The following is a 22942-nucleotide window of genomic DNA, read 5'->3' on the forward strand; positions in this document are numbered from 1 at the left end:
ATAAAATTAAACCAAAAGTTGGTGATACCAAAAATTTGTGAAATCAAAATTAATACTTGAGTAACACTTAAAAAGAGGTTTCGCTTATTAATAAAGGTTATTAATAAAATTCCACCAACAAATTAAAAAATTTTAAATTAAAATATTTCAATTTAAACACATGACCTATGTAGTTGGTCGGGGTTTATATTTTTTGAAACTTATTTAGTTGGGTCAATTTATGAACCTTATTATTTTAAAACATAGTTAAAAATAGGATTCAAACCTATAAAAATAAAAAGCATGTCTTATAAAATTCAAAAAACGCTTAAAAATAATACATATTGAATTATAAGTCATATAGAAATCAAAAAAGATAAAATAGTACACTTAGAGTTATAACATGAATCATAAACGGTGAAACCAAAAGGTGGTGGAACCAAAAAAATAAGTAAAATCAAAGAATCACTTAAAAAAGGTTTCACTTTTAAAACTTAATTAAAAATAGGATTCAAATCTATAAAAATAAAAAAGCATGGCTTATAAAATTCAAAAAACGAGTAAAAATAATACATATAGAATGATAAGTCATATAGAAACAAAAAATAAAATAAAAATAATACACTTAGAGTTAAACCAAAATAACACTTTAAAAAGAGATTTCGTTTATTAATAAAGGTTATTAATTATTAATGAATCATAAAATGTAAAACCAAAATATGATGGAACCAAAAAATAAGTGAAACCAAATTACGACTTAAAATAGGTTTCGTTTATTTATAAAGGTTATTAATAAATGTGATGTATTGATTGATAAACATGACTTTATAATTATTTTTTGGCTTGTTGTGCAAAAAATTTAGATAAATATTGAATAATAAATTTTTGAAAGATAAATTGAAGTATTTATTGACTTGAATAGAAAGGTTTGGTTTATTTTTTTTTTATTGTCCCAAATTATGAGATAGCTTGGGGCTAGTCAGATATTTATTAGAACATATATTAATAATTTAAAAAAACAAAATTAATATTTATTTAAAGGCCTGTTTTCTAATTTGTGTAAAAGGAGCCGATGGAGGGAATCAAATATGTAGGTGGCGAAAGAGTGGAAAACACGAACTAATACAAATGTGTTAATGGCTAGCTGGATACTGATTGTTTTTAGTTTACATGTACGTATTATTCTTACTATTTCTATTATTGTCCCCAATTCTATAAACAAAAAAGAATGCGAATAGTAATAGGATCTGACTTAAGTTGACAATCATTTTTTGCTAATATATATTCATATTTAAATTTCATGGATATTACCTACATAAATTCCTCACATTGTCCATTTATATGAGCAGGCGACTTGGTTTTTTTTTTTTTTTTTTTTAAATTTGATGATGAAATGTTGTAGGTGAAATGTTTTGAATATTATTTTATATATTGTTTCTAGACTTTGCCTAACCAATTTATATATTGTGCATGGAAATCAATCTATACACGTAAGGCTGCTTTTGATACACAACTTAATTTTTTTTTTCTTTTGTAACTTTTCTATAAATAAACTACATATATTCACATATGTGACATTGCAAGGGGAGGAGGAATTAGAGATGGTTTTGAACTAAAGTATAATGGAGAAGAGAAGAAGGCACAAAAAGCATTGATTTTGATTGGTTGAGTGGCATTTATTTTCTTTCTTTCTTTCTTTCTTTGTTTCTTTCATCTTCTCCTCCCACACTTTGCATGATTTACTTTCCACAAATTTTTACTATTTGTGTTTCAAACCTACTGATCATTAAATCATTGTAAATTATATATATTTACTTTTGTTTATATTCGAGATCATGAGAAGTACTTGTTCTTCTGCTAAATCTTCGAATTACAGCCGTGCATTTGATCTTCCTCAAGATCATATTATTCCTCGTGATGATCATGGTTTTCGACATAATGGAGGAGGTGCAATGCTGCCTGTTTTTCTTAATGACCTTCGTCGTAACGCTGCTGATCAACAACGTGTCGTAGTTGTTGATGATGATAATGATTTAGTAGAATTGACGTTAGAGCTTGAGAAAGAACACAACGCTGTTGTCCTCTGTAGTATTGCTCCTCCTCCTCCTCCTCCGGTTAGTATTAATTGTGACAGTAATCTTTCCCTAGCTTCAACTTGTTCTATTCTCGCAAGTGGAAGGAGTATTTCTGCTAGTTCTAGGATTGGTAGGAAATTTCAGTGGCTGAGAACGCTGTCTTTTTCATCTGCGGAGATTAATCATCTGGATTTAAGCACGCGAGATGCAATGAAATTGAAAGCTAAGCTGGTTAGAACCAAATCATGTGCTCAACGAGCACTTGGTGGACTGCGATTTATTAATAAAACCACGGGTGATTCGTCAGAGCCGAATGAGCTCTGGAAAAAAGTGGAGTCTCGATTTGATTCTCTGGCCAAGGATGGACTTCTTTCTAGACATGACTTTGCTGATTGCATTGGTACTTGCTCCAAACACGCAAACATAGATAGGCACGGTGACGGAACCAGGGAGTAAGGGGGCACCAGCCTTCCTGGATTTCGAGACCAGTAATATATTTTACATGATTTTATTAGTTCAAACTTTTCCGATCTTATTAAACTTTACGACGATGGAATAGTGTCCTGCTGTAACCTGGTTCCCCCACTGTCAAACATACATATACTAGTTTCTTCGGTCCACATTTTTTTTAGTTTTGATATATCAAGTGACTAATCATTGGTGTCTGACAATATGACAGGGATGGCCGACTCCAAGGAGTTTGCATTGGGGGTGTTTGATGTACTGGAAAGACGACGTCGCCATCAGAATGAGAAGATCGGGCATATAACTAAAGCTGAGCTTCACGATTTTTGGTTGCAGATTACAGACCAAAGTTTTGACGCTCGTCTAAAAATATTCTTTGACATGTAAATTCCTTTTCGTAAATAGTAATTCCAAATCTTTTAATTTGCAAAAGAGCATCTGCAGCTAAGGCAGAAGGTTTAAACGATTAATGTACTGAGTTTTGGAATGTTACATGGATATTACAACTCTGGAGACCAAGATATAACCAAAATAATATAACCACAGTTCCTTATTATGAAATGAGGTAAGAGTAATTGATTATTGAGGTTAATCTAGATTTATTTGTTTACTTTCTCAGGGCGGACAGCAATGAAGATGGAAGAATCACAAGAAATGAAGTGCAGGAGGTAAGAATGTTCTTAACTACCTTCCATCTACCAGAATGTTTTATCACTTTGTAGCTTGGCTAAATTACCGCTAGGCATATATGTTCTGTTAAATTTTTTATGGAATAAAAAAGAACAACATTTCATTACTATTACAACTTCAATCCAGTGAGAAGCTAACAGGTTGTGTGAAGTATGTCATTCTAAGACTCAATATTATCCAACAGAATGGCTGACTGGCTGTGTCTCTGCAACCAACTAAGACACATATAGATGTAGTTGAAGCAACAGTATTAATTACAATGTACCATTATATTTGTTTTTGTTGGACAAACTTAGTATTTTAGACTAAGTTGTGAATCATTTTGAGACTCTATATGAGTGAGACACATTATGTGTTAGTGGTGTGTATTTATTGGAACGTATTCTTCTCTTCGAGGGGATTCCAACGCATATTAACACGCTCAAAATGAGTAAAAGGTGAATGAGAACTGATGTTCCAAAGTTTTACCTTTTAATATGAAAAGTGGTTTTGTACCACATCGAGAGTAGCACAAACCTATTCCTTAGTTTTTCTTATAAATACCATGTACCACATCGAAAAGAAAAACAAGTCCTTTCAAGCCTCTCTTTATAAATAGAGTCTTAGGGCACCAGTTTTATTAAGTCGAGGAAATAAGAGTCATCTCTTTCATTCTCGGTCTCTTTAGTATTAAATTTTTCCAATATTCCGGTGATAGTTCTCGGGCTCAGTTCAAGTTCGCTGAGAGTATATTCGATCTATCGATTATACTAGTATCTCGTTTTATCCTGGGAAGCAGGTCGCTAAACACGGATGGTGCGGGGCGAAACTGCTTTAAGGAGACAGTTTTCTGGACTCGAGATTAAATCCAATCTCTGTTTGTTTTCTCAAACCCTTCTCCTAATTTAATTGTTAATTCTCATATGCTTATGTGATTTAAGAATTAACAATGTTTTTGTGAAGTAGTTATATATTCAATATATATATATATAACAATGTCTTTATCGTACAAGATTGATAACAATCTTAAAGCAGTTATCTTCAATTTTCATACTTTCTTGTGAGTAGACGCAAAAGTCAATTTGATTGTTTAAATTGGATTTATTTATGGGTATATGAGTGGCCATTATTTGCCTCATTAATTAAATTAAATTTAGTGCGTTAATTTCTTTGATCACTTGTTGCCATGTGCTTGAAATTAATATAAATTTGATTTTAAGTGGTGCTTTGTTTAAGCATAACAGGTACGAGGCAAAAGTAAGCACAAAGTTGTTGGATAATTGGTTTCTTATAAGGCTATTGATGCTTTAATGGTTATTGATTTATGATCAACTTATATTCAAGTGGACATATTTGGTGACATCTCTTTCGGGTTGATCATTATAAATTGGTAGATTAAATCCAAATTTATAATTCGTCCATGTTTTTGCTATTAATGGATAGCTTATTATGTTTTGTTAACATGGTGATTGATTTCTTAATTCTGAATTGATTTTGGAATTATTAGTACACTGATACAAGAATCATATATGCTATAGTTTACATGCATGTTTGCAAGTTCATAACATGATATTGCTATGCAATTAAATGATATGGCTACATATATGTGACCCTTCATGATGGAACTTGATTATTTGGTGATTAATTTTTTAATCATTGTTGAGTGATGATAAGGCATCAATTATTATTGTTTAATCTTTAATAATGGAGTTATATCACAAACTTGTAATACTGGATAGAATGCAGTAACATGTTTGTTGTTAAATAATGTGACGAGGTGGGCAGCTGAAGTGAACCAGATTTACAATTGCTCAGGATTCTCCACATTAAAAAACCTAATGGGCCTGGAGTACAGGTTATGGGTCGGCACATAAATTATATTTTTCTGGTTGGATTTTTCCTCCAGTTAAATAGTAATTTCACGTGTTGGTGTCGGTCTGCTGCGGCAGTGACACACGAGCCTATTATAGTGATCCATGTGATACTTAATACGGCGAATATTGATATCAGTATTTATGCTGAACTTCGGAGAGAATCCGAAAAGTTGTTAACCCTAACGCATCAGTTGATCAAGGATCACTGAATGTGGGTTTATTGAAGATTTATGTTCTTCCTTGGGCCTTTTCTGGTTGTACCAGTAGGTGAGCCATAAATGTAGGTTCGTGTGAACCATGTAAATATTTTCGAGAAATTCGGTAATTGAATTTTTAATGATAAGAACTACGGGAAGTTCTTTTAACATGATATTAAAATCTTATAGGTTTTAATGAATAACGTAAAACCTGCTCAGATGAGAGGTAGTGACACGATACGTGTTTACTGTCTAGTTTGATAGTAAAACATTTGTCACTCGTACTCGTAGTCGAGTCAATATTGAAGCTAAATAGAGAGATGTGTGCTCTATAAACTCAAGGGTAAATCCAACTTAATACAGATAATTAAGATGGTTGTGAATAAATTTGATGATGAATAATCACCGGGCAAATTCTGTTTGCAACGTGAATATTCATGAGGTCGTTGCACCTTACTCGCATTATATAAATGGAGTAGATGCAGGCTTGAGTTGCGCTGTGAGAGAGATGCAAAACGATTGTGATCAGCTCAGACTATCACTGAATTTGAGGATATTAGTTACGAAGGGCTAATCGTTCCTTAAACATGATACCACAGAAGGAAATAATTAAATTTCCTATTAGTTTTGGAATATTTTCTGACATTCTGTAAAATATTAAAATTGTGGGGGTATCTAAAATAGAAAATTATTGAATTTTCTATGAATAGTGGAATGTAATGAAACATTCTTGAAAATAATTGAAATGTGGGGGTATCTCGAAACTTGATACCAATACCTCTGTTGGTAGCATGAGATCCAAAATCAATTGAGATATTTTGGATGGATACATAGACAATGGTTGAGTCTAATAATATCCGATATATGAATCTAATTTTTGAGATTCGTAAGAATACTATTACAGAGTTTAGGAATGCTTATGCGATAAGTCAGTAGATCCTAGTAGATCTGTAATTAAAAGTCATCTAAATGAACTTACGAGTTATTGGATGAATGTGAGGATGAACCTGCAGAGAGCAAAAGACTTGGATAATTGCTAGTCCCGAATGTCTTGATAATTTGCTTGAAGGTGAACTCGTAAATTTAATAGAAGCAATGCGCTTCACGTATAATTTCTTGATAAGTGAATATATCAAGAGAAAATTTGACTATTACTGAGAGTCAATAAATCAAGATTTTCTAGCACGTGTACTAGAAAATGGATTGTGCATGTTCTCTCTATGTCCTTTGTGGGGGAAAGGATGTTAAGAAATAGAGAGAGTGGTTCTGTTTGACAGAATCTTGTTTAAAAAAAAATATATAGATCTTCTTACGAGATAGAAGCATTAGGACCCAGATGAATTTTTAAATTGGGAAAATATATCTGGGTCTGAAGGAAGTATAAGGTCAGACTGATACAAAAAAATATTACAGTCGAAAGTGATGACCTTATATAATTTATGAAATATTCTCGAGTTTTGAGAATAAGGTTCATTAAGATGATACTAAAATTATCGTATAGTGAAATTTAAAAGTGCATCAATGAACATTGAGATGGTCTTTCTAAATAGATATTTGGAGAAATATCTATTTACATGAACCCGAGGGTTGCTCTAGATAAAGCAAGAGTAGAAAATCTGTATTTTCGGTGATCATGTTGAGTGAAACAACATTGACACGAAATAATGGCATATTAAATTTGATATTGCTATGATAAGCAATGGCTTCAAATAAATGACATGGTTGCCATTTTGAGGACGCTCAATATTGGTTGCTATGTGAATAAGGATTGCCAGTTTAAGGACGCTTAAACTCGGTAATGATGCAAACTGAAATTGCTGGTTTTTTGGGACGCTAAAAGCTGGTAATATCAATAACAAGTGAAGCCTTAAGTAATAACTAGTAAAGTTATTTCATAAATATGAAATATGTCAATATGAGATGTCAAACTGATTCAAAATCAGAGAATTGACAAGTGTGCATGTGTTATTTACACATGATATGCAAGTCATAATTGATTGCATGTGAGTGATCTGATCATTACGAGAAGTAATGACAACAGGATCATCTCTGAAAATCTTGATGAGATTGAAAAGTTTTGATTTGAAGATTACAATCTTCGTGACTTTAAAAGTTTTAGATGATACATGTCACATGTTGGTGATGTGAATTTTGAAGAGGTCAACGAAGCTAAAGTTGTCATAGCTGGAATGGATTTATATATATCCAAGCGTAGATAAACAAGGATCTCTCAAGAAGGATTGCAAGTCTGTTGTACTTTTTAAAATTGTACAAAATTAGACATAGGCTACACAGTTGGTAAACTGGGTAGATGCACGAGTACAATGGAAATTGGTCACTTGGAAGTGATTGCAATGAGATTTAAGGTGTATGATATGTGCTCGTGAGCTTGGACTTCAATACGAAAGATATCTAATTGTACTATGTGAATATAGTATGTAAATTAGATATTTGACTTTAAGAACTTAAAAGTCATTCGAGAATACATTTCACACTTAGCAGTCGTGTCATGGAAATCCTAAACTTAGCTCGATTCATGATGGAATACGAGTCTGGTGCATAAAATAAATGCAGTTAAAAGGCCGAGTAGCCACTTTGTAAGGATATTCCTAAATGACAAGGAAAATGTGTCTTCAATATGCATATATCGTGTAATCAATATGCAAATTGGGAGATCACATTATTGTGTATGAAATGGTATGTCTCACATCTATGATGAGGACATAATACCATTAAACAACTATTCTCAACGAGAATTATCATGATTGACTATGTAAAGTTAAATGATAATGTTTGGATCCACTAACCAGATGGTTAAACTGAGCGAATCTGTTTAAGTCAAGGGAATCTAGTTAGACCGAGAGATAGTTGTCAAATCATTGAGAGGAATGGGCCTTGCCTATTGCTTAACGGCGTCATGGTGGACACCCAACCTTGCTGATTGGAGATCCCAAGAACTTGGTTCAATGGGACAACTAAATCATGATGACCAAATCACTGTGGGGGTAACCCCTGGCCTATTTCTATGATGATGAAACAGTGAGACCCGTAAGGTACGAGGCTAAGCTTTATGCTTTTAATGATCTTTGACGAATACAGGGATTTCAAGTTTGAATACATAATATTCGGTTAAGTAAACGCGGGTTACTCTATAAGATAAAGATCACCTATGTAAGAGAGAAGTATGGCCGCTTCAAAGGAGAATTGCGAGGCACAATTCTTTAGAAACTCTTGCAGAACCAGGACGATGTTCCAGGGCCAAAATGGACATAATCATGAGAACTGAATGAGTCAGGAAAGATATAGTGATGAGTATGTCATCGTTTACACAAACGGTCGAACAGTTCAAGGACATCGCGTCATACTGTCTACCAGTAAAGTCGATATACTTATTCGAGCGAAGGTTCAAGGAGCATTCTCTACCTATCGTATGCTATATCCGACCGCCGGAACTATCACCAAGTCAAGCTCCGCGTCTGTCTGTCTATGTGGTGTCTATGTGGTGCGTGCTACTGGACCATCAATCTCATTTGTGGGGGATTGTTGGACAAACTTAGTATTTTAGACTAAGTTGTGAATCATTTTGAGACTCTATATGAGTGAGACACATTATGTGTTAGTGGTGTGTATTTATTGGAACGTATTCTTCTCTTCGAGGGGATTCCAACGCATATTAACACGCTCAAAATGAGTAAAAGGTGAATGAGAACTGATGTTCCAAAGTTTTACCTTTTAATATGAAAAGTGGTTTTGTACCACATCGAGAGTAGCACAAACCTATTCCTTAGTTTTTCTTATAAATACCATGTACCACATCGAAAAGAAAAACAAGTCCTTTCAAGCCTCTCTTTATAAATAGAGTCTTAGGGCACCAGTTTTATTAAGTCGAGGAAATAAGAGTCATCTCTTTCATTCTCGGTCTCTTTAGTATTAAATTTTTCCAATATTCCGGTGATAGTTCTCGGGCTCAGTTCAAGTTCGCTGAGAGTATATTCGATCTATCGATTATACTAGTATCTCGTTTTATCCTGGGAAGCAGGTCGCTAAACACGGATGGTGCGGGGCGAAACTGCTTTAAGGAGACAGTTTTCTGGACTCGAGATTAAATCCAATCTCTGTTTGTTTTCTCAAACCCTTCTCCTAATTTAATTGTTAATTCTCATATGCTTATGTGATTTAAGAATTAACAATGTTTTTGTGAAGTAGTTATATATTCAATATATATATATATAACAATGTCTTTATCGTACAAGATTGATAACAGTTTTCTTCATAACAGCTGATCCTGCTAAGTGCATCAGCAAATAAGCTATCCAAATTAAAAGAGCGGGCAGAGGAATACGCTGCATTGATCATGGAAGAATTAGACCCTGAAAATCTTGGTTACATTGAGGTAACCCTTTTTCAGCGTTCTCGTTGCATAATCTTATCTTCCGAGGAATCTTTTACATGAGTACGATTGTATATAGATGTTAAACATGATCTTTCTACGAATTTCAGACTTTCTCTACAAATATTAAGCAACTTTAATGAGGGTAAAGTGCCACAGTTCCTTTAAATTAATTTACCTGCTCTAGATTTTCGGCTTCTATGATATCATACACTCATACCATCTGCAAACTACATTTTGAGATGGGGTAATTATGTCAGTTTGACTGTGTCTTATCTCTGCAAGCATCAATATCCATTCCAACATCTAATCCGCTAAACGTATAACTTCTAACCAACATCTACATCTATATGTACATGTATATGATATCTACTTGTTAGCTAAAATATAGTTCCATATGTAATAGACTGGAACACTTATTACAGTAGCAGGCTAGCAGCCCTTACATCATCTTCTTTTACTAATATGTGATGCCAAATCAAATGCTAGAGTCAACATCAATATATATGAACCAATAGCAACCGTTATAAATTAATATATAAGAATTATTTGCTATTTCTTGACCTTATAATTAATAAATATACTGATCTCAGAATGACAGTTGTTTTCGATGTAGTAGGTAAGAATACTAATGATGAAGAGATGCCTAATTTGTATTAAAAAAAAATTATATTTTATTTGTTAAATGTGCCTTATTCAAAATTCTAACACGCCCTTCATTCAGTTATGGCAGTTGGAAGCTTTGCTACTTCAGAGGGAAAACTATATGAACTATAGCAGACCTTTGAGTACAGCTAGTGTAGGCTGGAGCCAAAACTTAAATGCATACAGGGCAGGTGTGCTTTGTCGACTACGATTTAAACTCAAGTGCCTGGCATTAGAGAACTGGCAGAGGGGTTGGATCTTGTTGCTATGGCTGTCAGCCATGGCTGGACTCTTTGTCTGGAAATTTATCCAGTATAAGGACAAGGCTGCATTTCAAGTCATGGGATATTGCCTGACAACTGCTAAAGGGGCAGCTGAAACTCTGAAGCTAAACATGGCACTCATTCTTTTACCGATTTGTAGAAATATACTGACATTTCTCCGGTCTACTAGAGCTAGACTATTCATCCCGTTCGATGACAATATTAATTTTCACAAGGTAAGAGAATTGTTATTGACTACTGTTTTCACTGAAGTATGGTTATTCAGATTACTGGAATGTCTGGAACATATAAGATTTCAATTCCAATTCATAATACCTGTCATAAAGATGAATGGTTTACTATTACAAAAGCACAAAAGCTAATTAGATACCATCAGGGGTAAGCCCATTACAGTTTAGTTAACTAGTAGTAATAGTTTTATTTAGAACCACAAGTTGTACAGAAACTACAGAGATAAACTTTTATAAATAAACAGTGGATGATTTTTTTAGAATTTGTACCTGATCCTGAAAAACTGCCAAAATTTCAGATAATTGCTTATGCTATAGGGATTGGAGTACTTATCCATGCAGGAAACCATATGGCTTGTGATTTTCCCCGTCTGGTCCAATCGTCGCCTGAAAAATTTGCCCTCATAGCCTCAGATTTCAATAACAAAAAGCCTAGCTACAAATACCTTTTGACCGGGGTTGAAGGAATCACTGGGATTTCAATGGTTATCTTATTAATTGTTGCATTCACGCTGGCAACCCCACACTTTCGGAAAAATGTTTTGAAGCTGCCAGGGCCTTTAAATCGATTGACTGGATTTAATGCATTTTGGTTCTCCCATCACCTTACAGCTCTAGTCTACATATTGCTACTAGTCCACGGAAACTTCTTGTTTCTGGTCGACAAATGGTACCAGAAAACAGTAAGAACTTCTACATCACTCAATTTCAATTTCATTCCAATCTTCTGATAAATTTCTATCAATCAACTTCAGTAACATATATATAGACATTCTTTCATTTATTGAACTATATAGTATCAAGAAGTTCCTAGTATGTTCTCTTACATTTTTAGTGAAGATGTTCTCTAACATTTCTAGTGAAGTTAATCGTCATCAACACATCCTCAATACTTGAAGTACTTGATAAGTTACATTTTTTTACAAAAGATGTCACCGTTCATCAAATTCAACTGGAAATTTGATTACGGAGCATTTATATCTGATACAGTATATAAAATAGTAGTCTTGATAAACTGCTGAAAGCATTATTTTGGTGTCTCAGACATGGATGTACATCTCTGTTCCCCTATTGCTTTATGTGGCAGAGCGATGTCTGAGAACATGTCGATCGGAATATTATTCTGTTAAGCTCTTGAAGGTAATCTATTCTGTTATCCACTCGTGAATTCAAATAATTATAGCTATAATGTTCTGTTATTTTATCATTTCATTTTTTTTTTGCAGGTTTCAATTCTACCAGGAGATGTCTTCAACATAATCATGTCAAAACCAAGCGGCTTTAAGTATAAAAGTGGGCAGTATATATTTCTTCAATGCCCATCAATATCTCCTTTTGAATGGTAAGTTTGTTTTTTTCCAGCTGAAAAGCAATTTCCATTTGGTAACTAGCACTCTATTTGAGAAGTAAAATATCTTTTTAAACAACCATTCAGGCATCCCTTTTCTATTACTTCAGCACCAGGAGATGACTACCTCAGTATTCACATCCGGACAGTAGGAGATTGGACGCAAGAGCTAAAACGAGTATTTACAGAAGACAACTGCTCGCCATGTGTCATTGGCCGAGCAAAGTTTGGACAACATCATGTGGATCAAACAGGGTGAATGCATTATATATATATATAAAGATGTTTTAATCTTAAAATGAACCAATTGCCTAATTGGATCACAAGGTTCCTCATCTCAACAAATGCTGTATGTTTGACAGGATTCTGCTAGTCAACTCATTACTGTTTTATTTTGAGTCAGATACGTCAGAATTTATTATTGAAAAGACACTGATCAGATACCGGAAAATCTAATCAAGCCTATACCATACTGCAGTTTACCCAGGTTGTTCGTAGATGGACCTTATGGTGCTCCAGCCCAAGACTACCAGAACTACGATATTTTACTTCTTGTTGGACTTGGAATTGGAGCAACTCCTTTTATAAGCATTCTCAGAGATCTAATTAACAACACGAGAACATTTGAAGATCAGACGGTGAGTATGCTCAATTCAGCTGTGACATTCTTTTTCCTAGTTTGGGTTAGTGTTTGTTCTCGATTCTCATCCGGTAAATGGTACTTATTGCACTGTTGCTGGATCAGGATTCAAACACTGAAAATAGCAAGTCAGAAGAGAGCCTAAGTAGCTTTGCCTCTTCAAGTATGACCCCAAATGAAAAAAGGAAATCACAGAGGACTAGAAGTGCACATTTCTATTGGGTTACCAGAGAACCTGGCTCCTTCGAGTGGTTTGAAGGAGTAATGAATGAAGTAGCAGAGATGGACTGCAAGGTAGGAGAATTGGAGCTTATAGAACTTTATTTAGATTGCATATGCATAAACTATTCCTTTGTAGGGCCTGAAATTGGGTCCTTACCAGTTTATACCTAAACACTAGATAGCTCAACTCAATAAATTTTATAATGAGAATCCAATTCAGCTGACTAATAATTACGTTTAACAGGGCCATATTGAGATGCACAATTATCTTACTAGTGTTTATGAAGAGGGTGATGCGAGGTCCACCCTAATAACAATGGTTCAAGCTCTCAACCATGCCAAACATGGTATTGATATCCTCTCGGGAACCAGGGTTAGTTACTAATTTAACACTTACTGTCATCTTACCCATTCAAATCACTCAACACCCTTTTATATTTACTAATTATGCAGATAAATCTTACTAAAGGCAATTTTTTGTATGCAATGATGTAATTAGAAGAAGCATTCAATATGCAGGTGAGGACACACTTTGCAAGGCCAGATTGGAAAGAGGAATTTACAAAAATAGCTCAGAAGCATCCTTTTGCGACAGTAGGTGAGGCAATATGTTGTCATATTAACGATACTTAATGACATCACCACATTCTACTTTGAAGTAAAAACTGCATAAGAAGAAGGATAACCAATGCTTAGGCATTTTACAGGTTTTGCTTTTCGTTTATACGGCACTGCAATTTCCTGTGATTAGAAAAAACAAACAAACCGACCAACAATGTTAAATTACAAAAAGTGAGAAATGCTTATTAGAACAACATTGTGCTTTGCAGGTGTGTTTTACTGTGGAATGCCTATGCTTGCTAAAGAACTGAAGGAGTTGTCACATGACTTAAGTCACAAGACATCGACACGCTTCGAGTTTCACAAAGAATACTTCTAAACAAGAATATTTGCCATCAACTTTTCAAGTGTTCTTTCTAATTGTCAAGAGAGAATATATTTGAATCAGGAGAATACATGTATACAACAAGAAGAATGCATATAGTTATATACTATACTACAAACTAAAAGCAAAACTACTCATGCAATTATGAGATTTGGAGATTCAGGAAATATCATGTATAATTTGACACTTGAGTTGTAGAAAAAGAATAATTACAGTAACGCAGACATTGTTGCAGAGTGCAAACTAAGCATGGAATGTTTTATATTTAAAAACTTTAATTTGTTTGACATTGTTCAATATGTTGTGTTGTAGCCTTGCATAAGTAACACTTTTTGTTTTGTGCGGGCAAACGTAGCCAATGTTCTAAAAATTCCCCCATAATCCCCAACAAAATACAGATCATTAGATTTTAGAAATCCCATCAATATTTAGGAATTTTCCTTAATTGGAGTATATAATCATTTATTAAAATTTAAATATTAAATTAATTAAAATATAAATAATTATAGAAATTATGATATAATCAAGATATATTTGTTAATAAATAATTATTATAATCATAATAATATATTAAATATAATTAAATATTATAATACATCCGATTTTTATTGTGATTAATCCCGATTTTTACAACACTGAATGTAGCACATTAATTGGCTAACATTCATTTTTACGGAGTGTATTTACCATTTATTAACAATAATAACATTTTTTTCAGGAAAATACAATATTAACCAAAATACCAAATTTTATTTTTGTAACTATTTATGAGCCTACATAATTATATAATATCTGTTTATTTATTTAATTTATTTGCCTTAATTTTGCTAGTACATGTTATAATAAATCTAAATAATATTTATTTGTAATACAATTTCATGCAATTTTAAGTCTATTTCTCTATAAGTATATCTTTAAATAATATATATTAATAAAAGTATATTTTCTGAGTAAATTAATACATTTAATATTTTAATCTCAATTTATGAGCTAGTACTTAATTTTACATAGGAGATTTACTTGTTACTTAAATATACACAAAAAATACTAATTTAAATAACTAAATAATCTTCTAATAAGGTGTATTATTATTATTATAGAAAAATATTTTAGAACTTAGAATTGACTTTTAAAAGCTCTATCCTTTTTGTTTGTTGGAAAAAAAATGTTTCAGTACAAACAAAAAACAAGACAAAATGAAGTAAAAGAAGATAGCTGGACCTAGAGCTAGAGGAAGGTGCAAGAATAAGGTGTCTGGGGTGAGCAAATCATCCACGACCCACAATTTCCCTTATCCCCTTGTTACTCGATTCAACCATTTCATACTCCATTTTATCACTACACAAGACACTACTTTAAAATATCTTATACATTTTTCAAACATCTCTAATGGCTTCTGCTACTGCTGCTTCAGCATCTTTATCTCTATCTAAACACACTCTTCTTGCTTCTTCACTCTCCACTCATTCCCCTAAACAACACTCTTCTCTTTTTCTTACCAAATCATCATCACATTCTCAAATTTATGGCCTCAAAATCTCACATTCCTCTTCACACTCAACCCCTTATTTCTCAACCAAGATTTTTACCATTTCTGCAAAGGTACATTTTTTATTTTCAAGAATTTAGTTTTTGAAGTGACCCTTTTAATTTTTTGAGGATTTATTATCCGGGTCATCATTTTTATTGGTTATATTTTGCTGTTAAGGTGAATAAAGGGACAGTTCCTCCAGCATTTACACTGAAAGATCAAGATGGCAAAAATGTCAGTCTTTCGAAATTTAAAGGCAAGCCTGTTGTTGTTTATTTCTACCCTGCTGATGAAACCCCTGGCTGCACCAAACAGGTCTCTTTTCTCTTTTTATGTTATTGTATTTTATTATTTGAATTGATTATGCAATTTTTTTTTAAACTTGAAGTAGACTCATTTTATGTTAATTTTTGGTAGTTTACATAGTATTTTTTAAGTGGACGAGGAGGAAGAATGAGGATACGAGCCAATGGCCTTGTTACGGGGGGGTAACTGGCGGGGATTAGTTTTTATGGCAATGGTATCCCTGAATCTAGTGTAGACTTCATTATAACTCAAAATCACATCTTTGGAAAGTAATACTTTTAAGATAGTTATAGCTGTTGAGGATACATGTTATAGTGTTTGTACAAATTGGAACCAATGCAAGTGTAATATATTGTCATAATCTCTGAGTTTATTATCTTCATTTTAAAAATATTAAAGCAAGGAAGTGGGTAGAAGGTATTTCATAGGCTGCTTATTTATATGTGGATTGAGAGAGATGAAGGATCATGACTGTGCTCATGTTGTTAATCCATCTAAAATTGTCAATCTTTTCCTCGAGAAATGCAGTATTGTCTGAGCACCAATTACTAGAAGAAACCAATGAATGAAGAGTATGAGCAGCTTTTGGTGAATATTGGTTATGCTAGTAACATACATCTGTACTAATCATAATGTATGCTGATACTTCTTTCTTTTTTTGCATTTTGCAGGCATGTGCTTTCAGAGATTCTTATGAGAAATTTAAGAAAGCAGGCGCTGAGGTTGTTGGGATCAGTGGTGACGATACCTCTTCACATAAGGTAATGCAAGCTTGCAGTTTGGTAGTTCCTTTCTTCACCTTGAAGTGTCCCACTTGCAACAGTTGCAAATTTTAAGTTACTGTTCCATTCAAAAATGAGAATAATAGTTTTCTGGAACCTCGGTAAAGTTATAACACTTTTTGCAAAGAGATAGTTGAAGTCTAGCTTACCTCCATAATGTAGTAAGAGTTTATTTTTGCATGTTTTCAATTGTTTCCGGTTATAGACATTTTGATCCAAGCAGCGATGTTGTCCATTTTGATATGGGTGACATCTATATGCTTATGTATCTGGATAGAACAATTAATAGTAATGTAAGCTATAGGTATTTTAAATTGAACATGCTTTGAAATTTCATTTTTGAAGTTGTTTTTTCCATTGGAATTGAATGGTAATTGAGAATTTGGTGTATATACAAGCTTGCTGATATCAATTAGGAACTAGGTTACTGAAATTTCTCTCTCAGTCTCCAAACTCACCTGATTCGGGAACACTTTGAACCTTCAAATCTGTAATTTGATCTTTCATCAATTGTGGCAATGCATCAATTCTTTCCAGAAGTGCATTGGTTAGTTGTCCCTGTAAACCAACAGAGCACAAGACTGCAAACAGTTCTTGCTTTTCTTTTTTCTCTTCCAAAAAGTAGTATTTTTTTCTTTGATAGAAAATTGAAGTTCAACTCTGTTTGCAACTGAACCAAAAAAAATTCTTTCTTAGGGCTTGCAATTAATAATCTTATATATTATTATTGGGACTTTGTTTTTAGGGAACTGGGGTTTGTATGGTCATTGCTCCGCCCCTGGGTTTACACATTTTCCTTTGGAGTTACCATTGGGGATAATTTTACACTTAACACAATGTTTTAAATTGGTGTAGGCATTTGCAAAGAAGTACAGACTTCCATTTACATTGCTGAGTGATGAGGGTAACAAGGTCAGAAAAGATTGGGGTGTGCCATCTGATCTGTTTGGTACATTGCCTGGACGACAGACATATGTCCTTGACAAATCTGGAAAGGTTCAGCTCATCTACAATAACCAGTTTCAACCTGAAAAACATATTGATGAGACATTAAAGCTGCTTCAAAGTCTTTGAGCGTTTCTTATCAACAGTACTCATGTTTATCTGGTTTTCTCCCTCTCATTCCCATTTGATTTTGTAATCTTAGAATATTGCTTACTCTTGTATCATGTATATCTCGCGAGTCGCAATTGGTATTAAGGCATGTATACTCTGTCAAAAAAATATATATATGTGATATTCAAAATGCGGTAACATGATGTGATGCTTGTACACGGGTATAACTTCTTTCTTGATAGTTCCTTGACTCAACAATGAATGACCATACAGTTTGTAGTGGAGCTAAAGAATCTAGGTGGAATTGAATCCAGAGTCTGAATACTCGGAAACTTATTAAGTAATTACTTAGACACATATAAATTACAAAAAAAATATAATGATAACAAATTGAATAGAATTGTATTACATCTCAATTGTCAATTTTCATGCTTTGTGTTCCTTGAGCTGTTCATAATCGCGGCTGTTATATGCACTAAATGCTTCAGAAAACCAATTCTTCTTCCTCCATGAGCTCCATCCCATCTCTTCACAGATTTCATCACTATGGTTAATGCTGAATGTAGAAATGCAGTTCCTCTTGTAAAATCGTGTAGTGTTCCTCATAATTTCCCTCTCATTAGTCGTTTGTTCAAGCATCTTTTCAATGCTTGGCAGCTTAAATTGACCACCAACAAGTCGAGCCAGCCATATGCACCTGATCTCTGCAGTATGCAGGTTAGAAACACTTTCCACATAACCCACAAATGCCATGTTTGGAATGAAAGGATGAATTGTACCCCTGTTACGTGGAAAGAAATTAATCCAGAGTGGGTCATGTGTAAAACTCAAATATGATGGGAAAAACTTGATGCCTTCATGTGAAATATTTTCGTACCTGTACAATGGCATGGCACCAGAAGGAGATTCCAATAAACTACGGAATAGATCTGGTAATATATCTTTTACCTTTTTCTTGCCATTGAAGCCAGTAGAAAGAAGCACTACATCAGCTTCTAACTTATTACTATCTTCGAATTCTATTCCCCCTTCCCAAAACCACCAGCGGAGAGCTTTTTTAAACATGATCTTTCCCTTGTCAGCCTCGCTGAAGAAAGTTTCCGGCAAGATGGCCATCTGACAGGATGCATAATCTTCCTCAAATGGGTGATCTGGTTTCAAACCATACTTCTGCAGTGGGAGCTTCCATGCCAAGTAGGACTCGATAAACTTTGAAATGCCTTGCCTCTGTATGATATTAATTGTTGTTCTTCTTAATTAGCCCCAACTCATTTCTTGTTAAGGTTATTAAAATGTATGATAGTGAAGTAAAGATAAGAAATGCGTAAGAAAAATTTACCAGAGGAGATGAAAAATGGCAAAGGATGGTCCTGAGGAGGCCTTGATTAGGCCTTTGATGGAGGAACTGAGAAAATCTAGTTGAATAGAACCAGTAAAATGGTAAACCCCAGACGGAGTAATGTGGAACTGTCCAGTGCAATGTCCTTATTACCATTGTGCACGCTTGACCTTCTGGACCTTTTTCAATCAAATTTTTGAATACAGATTAGGATACATTAATAAAGCTATGTATTCCAGTTTGTTAGAATTTAAGCTACAGCAGGACTCATATAGCATTAGTGAGTTTTATTTCAATTTTTTAAAAATATTATTTCTAAATAATTTTGTAAAATTTATAAACTCTACAAATATATTTAATAGACTGAGGTCGTCTGTATAGAAGATATGAATATTCTATTTCTTGTACTTCTATTTTGTACTTTGTGAGGGACTATGAAAGAATCATAACTACACAAAAGACAACCAACTGAGGGATGTTGACATCCTCTTATCATTAATTCACAATTTTAACGTATTGTATAAATCATAGAATAACCAAGTCAAGTCAAAAACTAAATCAAGAAATTGAATTTTGTAAGTAGTAATGTAGTCTTAACCCCCAGACATTTGACCTTTTAGATCTGTTTCTGACACATGCCTTTCTTCTCTGACAGTAAATCTTTCCAAATTATTCTCATAACCAAATCATGCAATCATCATTTCATGTCTGTCCTTATATGCACACTACAGTGGTTTTATAATGTTATGATTAATTAAACATGTACCTTGATTTGCTTCAGCACATTCAACAGCCAAGTCAATGGCAGATTTCTTGTAACCAACAACAGCAACCTTCTTGTCTTTGACAAGTTGGACAGTGGCTTCGTGATCCAGTTTGCTGTAATCCATGGAGTGCATCACCTTTCCTTTAAATACTTCCGGCCCTTTGTTTAGAGGAAAAACCGGTACTTTTGGTTCGTCGCCATATTTCCCGGTGCACACCACCAGAAACTCAAAGGCATACCACTGTTCATACCATTGTGTCAAATAACAAACTTAGCAAGGATATATACAGTCCTATATTTATATGATCCTAATGTATGATGGCGGAATACATATATAAATTGTCGTTTGTTTGCATGTATTGTTTTTCTTGCACTTGGTGACAAAATCAGAGCTAAAACGTACTTAAGAATATGATTTTCATTGATTGTCCAAATAACTTTATGTTTTTTCTATGATAGTGACTAAAAGATTTCTCTTCATGCAAGCACAATAACCATGATTAGCCTACAATCAGACATAATTTGTTCTCTTGTTAAATTTAAAGTATGAATTCAAATGTTACTGAAGGTATGCAGATAAACTTAAATTTTTTCTGTTGATCTTTACCAATATACATATATATTACCTCCATAATCTCTGACTGGTTAATCTGGACACCAACTTCCCATACAGGTTTACCAGTACCAATAAAACTTCCAACCTCTCCGGTCATTTCACGATCACCAACAAACCTGATCTCCACCACCTTTGTGTTGAATTTGACAAACTTTAACAAATCAAAGTTGGTAGCGTAAGAATATAGATAATCCAACACTTCCTGGTAAGACGGAAAGCTTGAATTATCTCTTTTAGTCCAAGGAAAATCTGAGAATTCATAATCACAACGAGGAGTTTGCAGCTTTGTTGTGCGGAAAGAGCAATGTTTCCAGACTCCTCCAAGGGAGTTTGAGGACTCGAAAACAATAGGTTGGTACTGGGAGAGCTGTTTAGTGGCAGCTATGCCGCTAATGCCAGCTCCTATGATACCAATTCTGGAGAAAATAGCCATGAGGTGAGTGTTTTGTGGAGAGAATTTAAGCAGAAGAAGAAAAGACAATGGTTAGATATGGAGAAATGGTTGTTTTAGATATGCAAAGGGAAAACCTCTCTATTTATAGGCTTTTGCATGGAGCATCACGGGGTTCATGGGTCATGTTACGAGCACGTGATATAGATCGATGTTAAATTCGTTTACATTACAGACATGAACTAACCCTACCATGTCTCATGATAGAATCTATTTTAATTGTATTTTATTTAACAGAGTTAAAGGGACAAAAGTTATTTTACTTTGAGTATACCGGCTTTATTTTAAATAAAACTTAATATTTAGACCGGAATCACTAAGATATTATTGAATTGTATTTTTTTATTTATTCATTAAAATCAAGTTAAGAGTATGAATAGGTAATTTATCAAATTTATTATAAAAAATTATTAAGATATTGTTGGAATTGATTCTTTCTTAAAATCAAGTTAAGAACACGGATAGCTATTACGTTGATCTTGCTCCTGCTACCATGGGTGAGATCTCTTAAAAATGTTGTTGAGTTTGTTTAGTTTAAGACTTTAAGTTAACAAAATACTCATGTACATCTATTAATAAAGCTCAAGGTCAACTTTGACAGAGACATAGGTATTTCATCTTACACTTCACTTTGAAGGAGCTTTCCCAAAAAAAAAAAAATAACACTAGCCCCACGTACGTCACAGACCTTGAGAATCAAATAACTTAAGGGTCAACGAGAATTTATATTATAAATAAAATTTATATATTTAAACTCTTTAATTTCTAAAATTCGTAAAATGTGGATAGTTAGCGGTAAAATGCAAGGTATGGAATTTAATGAATAAAAAATAAAATGCGAGGTATGGAACATTAATAAAACAAGTAAATTATACTCCCCGTCTCAAAATATTAGTATTTTTTAAGAAAAAAATTCTTATAACACATGTTCATTTTTAAGTTTCAATCCAAATTTATTGACATTTTTCCAAAGTTATATTTCTTAAAAATTATATAATAATTAATGAGGGATAAATATGACTCTAAATTCATATATTTATCATGAGTATAAATAAAAATGTATAGTTAATTCAATATTTTCTTAATAAAGATAAGAATTTAAAAAGAAACGAGTATCGATGGACGAAGAACGCATGCATGCCATGTTTAATTTTATACAAGACCTCTGACTTATAGGACATCGAAAACATTGATTTCATCCAAGTAATTTCATTTTATTCAGTAAATGAAACTACTTCCTCTATTTTTTTATTAGTAAATTGACTTTTCCACATCTATTTCTAAATACTTTAATTACACAATTAAAGTAATAATTTTAAAATTTTCTTTTTCTGAATAAAATTATATAACTTATACTTTTATTCACAAAAAAATTAAAAAATACTAATAATTTTTACTATACGATCAAAATATGTACCGAAAAGTCAAAATTAAAATTAAATACAGTGAATACAAATCTTAACCTTGAAATATTAGAATCAAAACAAATTTATATCTAAACATATATTATACTGAGTAATGACGATATACATATATCAAAAACAAGTTACGGAGACATTACTTTTCCGAGAATACAGTACAGAAATAAGTTCGTGAATTTACAACTTTTACTTGTATGGACAGGCTTAATCAGAGAAGTAGTTGCAACTTGCAAGTGGAATGGAATTTAAATTAGATAATTACCAAAACGCCGCGGTTGCATTTACCATTTGAAAATGGTTGTTACAAAATTTTTTATGCATCTTCTACTTGTCTTCTTCCTACCAATTTTATTTCGATCATTGTACATACAACATGTGAGTTATTCCCTCACCACACATGCAAATGCAAAAGTCATCTATCGTGTGGGGTTCCAAGTATTATGATAATTTTACTCGGACACAAACTTATTAAACTGCTAAAAAAAGAGTAGTGCTTCGTTTATTAATTTATTTATTTATTATATCTTAATAAACACTAATTTATATTTTTTAAAATTTATATTAAAAATGACATTTTGGTAAATATTCATGACCTATATTTTTTGAAATTTGACCACTAAATCGACCCATTTAGCACATTCTACTATTTTTTACATAAATCACTCTACATCCATAAACTATCCAATATTAAACCAAATTATAAATAAATT

The 22942-nt window shown here is 33.1% G+C and overlaps 3 protein-coding genes across 6 annotated transcripts; 2 read left to right on the forward strand and 1 right to left on the reverse strand.

Moving 5' to 3' along the window:
• Positions 1–1575: 1575 nt before the first annotated feature.
• LOC141724501 (respiratory burst oxidase homolog protein E) lies at positions 1576–14251 on the forward strand. 3 transcript variants are annotated; one of them, XM_074526666.1, is made up of 14 exons: positions 1576–2454; positions 2734–2902; positions 3139–3187; positions 9539–9652; positions 10374–10793; positions 11108–11491; positions 11853–11948; positions 12035–12150; positions 12244–12411; positions 12635–12794; positions 12902–13090; positions 13263–13391; positions 13538–13616; positions 13849–14251. In XM_074526666.1, exons 1-14 carry the CDS (start codon positions 1815–1817, stop codon positions 13956–13958), a joined length of 2823 nt encoding a protein of 940 aa, XP_074382767.1. In that variant the 5' UTR covers positions 1576–1814; the 3' UTR covers positions 13959–14251. The 3 variants fall into 3 exon arrangements, with proteins under 3 accessions (XP_074382767.1, XP_074382768.1, XP_074382769.1); XM_074526668.1 differs by having other exon boundaries at positions 2410–2542; XM_074526667.1 differs by lacking the exon at positions 9539–9652.
• A 940-nt stretch (positions 14252–15191) lies between these two features.
• Positions 15192–17842, forward strand: LOC141724503 (peroxiredoxin Q, chloroplastic). Its single transcript, XM_074526671.1, has 4 exons — positions 15192–15566; positions 15673–15810; positions 16473–16562; positions 17439–17842. The coding sequence occupies exons 1-4, from the start codon at positions 15354–15356 to the stop codon at positions 17655–17657; spliced, it is 660 nt and encodes a 219-aa protein (XP_074382772.1). The 5' UTR covers positions 15192–15353; the 3' UTR covers positions 17658–17842.
• Positions 17843–17907: 65 nt separating this feature from the next.
• LOC141724502 (putative flavin-containing monooxygenase 1) lies at positions 17908–20838 on the reverse strand. 2 transcript variants are annotated; one of them, XM_074526670.1, is made up of 5 exons: positions 20371–20838; positions 19745–19985; positions 18979–19157; positions 18517–18866; positions 17908–18420 (listed from the first exon to the last, which is right to left on the reverse strand). In XM_074526670.1, exons 1-5 carry the CDS (start codon positions 20791–20793, stop codon positions 18066–18068), a joined length of 1548 nt encoding a protein of 515 aa, XP_074382771.1. In that variant the 5' UTR covers positions 20794–20838; the 3' UTR covers positions 17908–18065. The 2 variants fall into 2 exon arrangements, with proteins under 2 accessions (XP_074382771.1, XP_074382770.1); XM_074526669.1 differs by having other exon boundaries at positions 17908–18866.
• Positions 20839–22942: the final 2104 nt, after the last annotated feature.

The sequence above is a fragment of the Apium graveolens genome, chromosome 5 (assembly GCF_009905375.1).
Source record: "Apium graveolens cultivar Ventura chromosome 5, ASM990537v1, whole genome shotgun sequence".
In the NCBI taxonomy this organism is placed as follows: Eukaryota; Viridiplantae; Streptophyta; class Magnoliopsida; order Apiales; family Apiaceae; genus Apium; species Apium graveolens.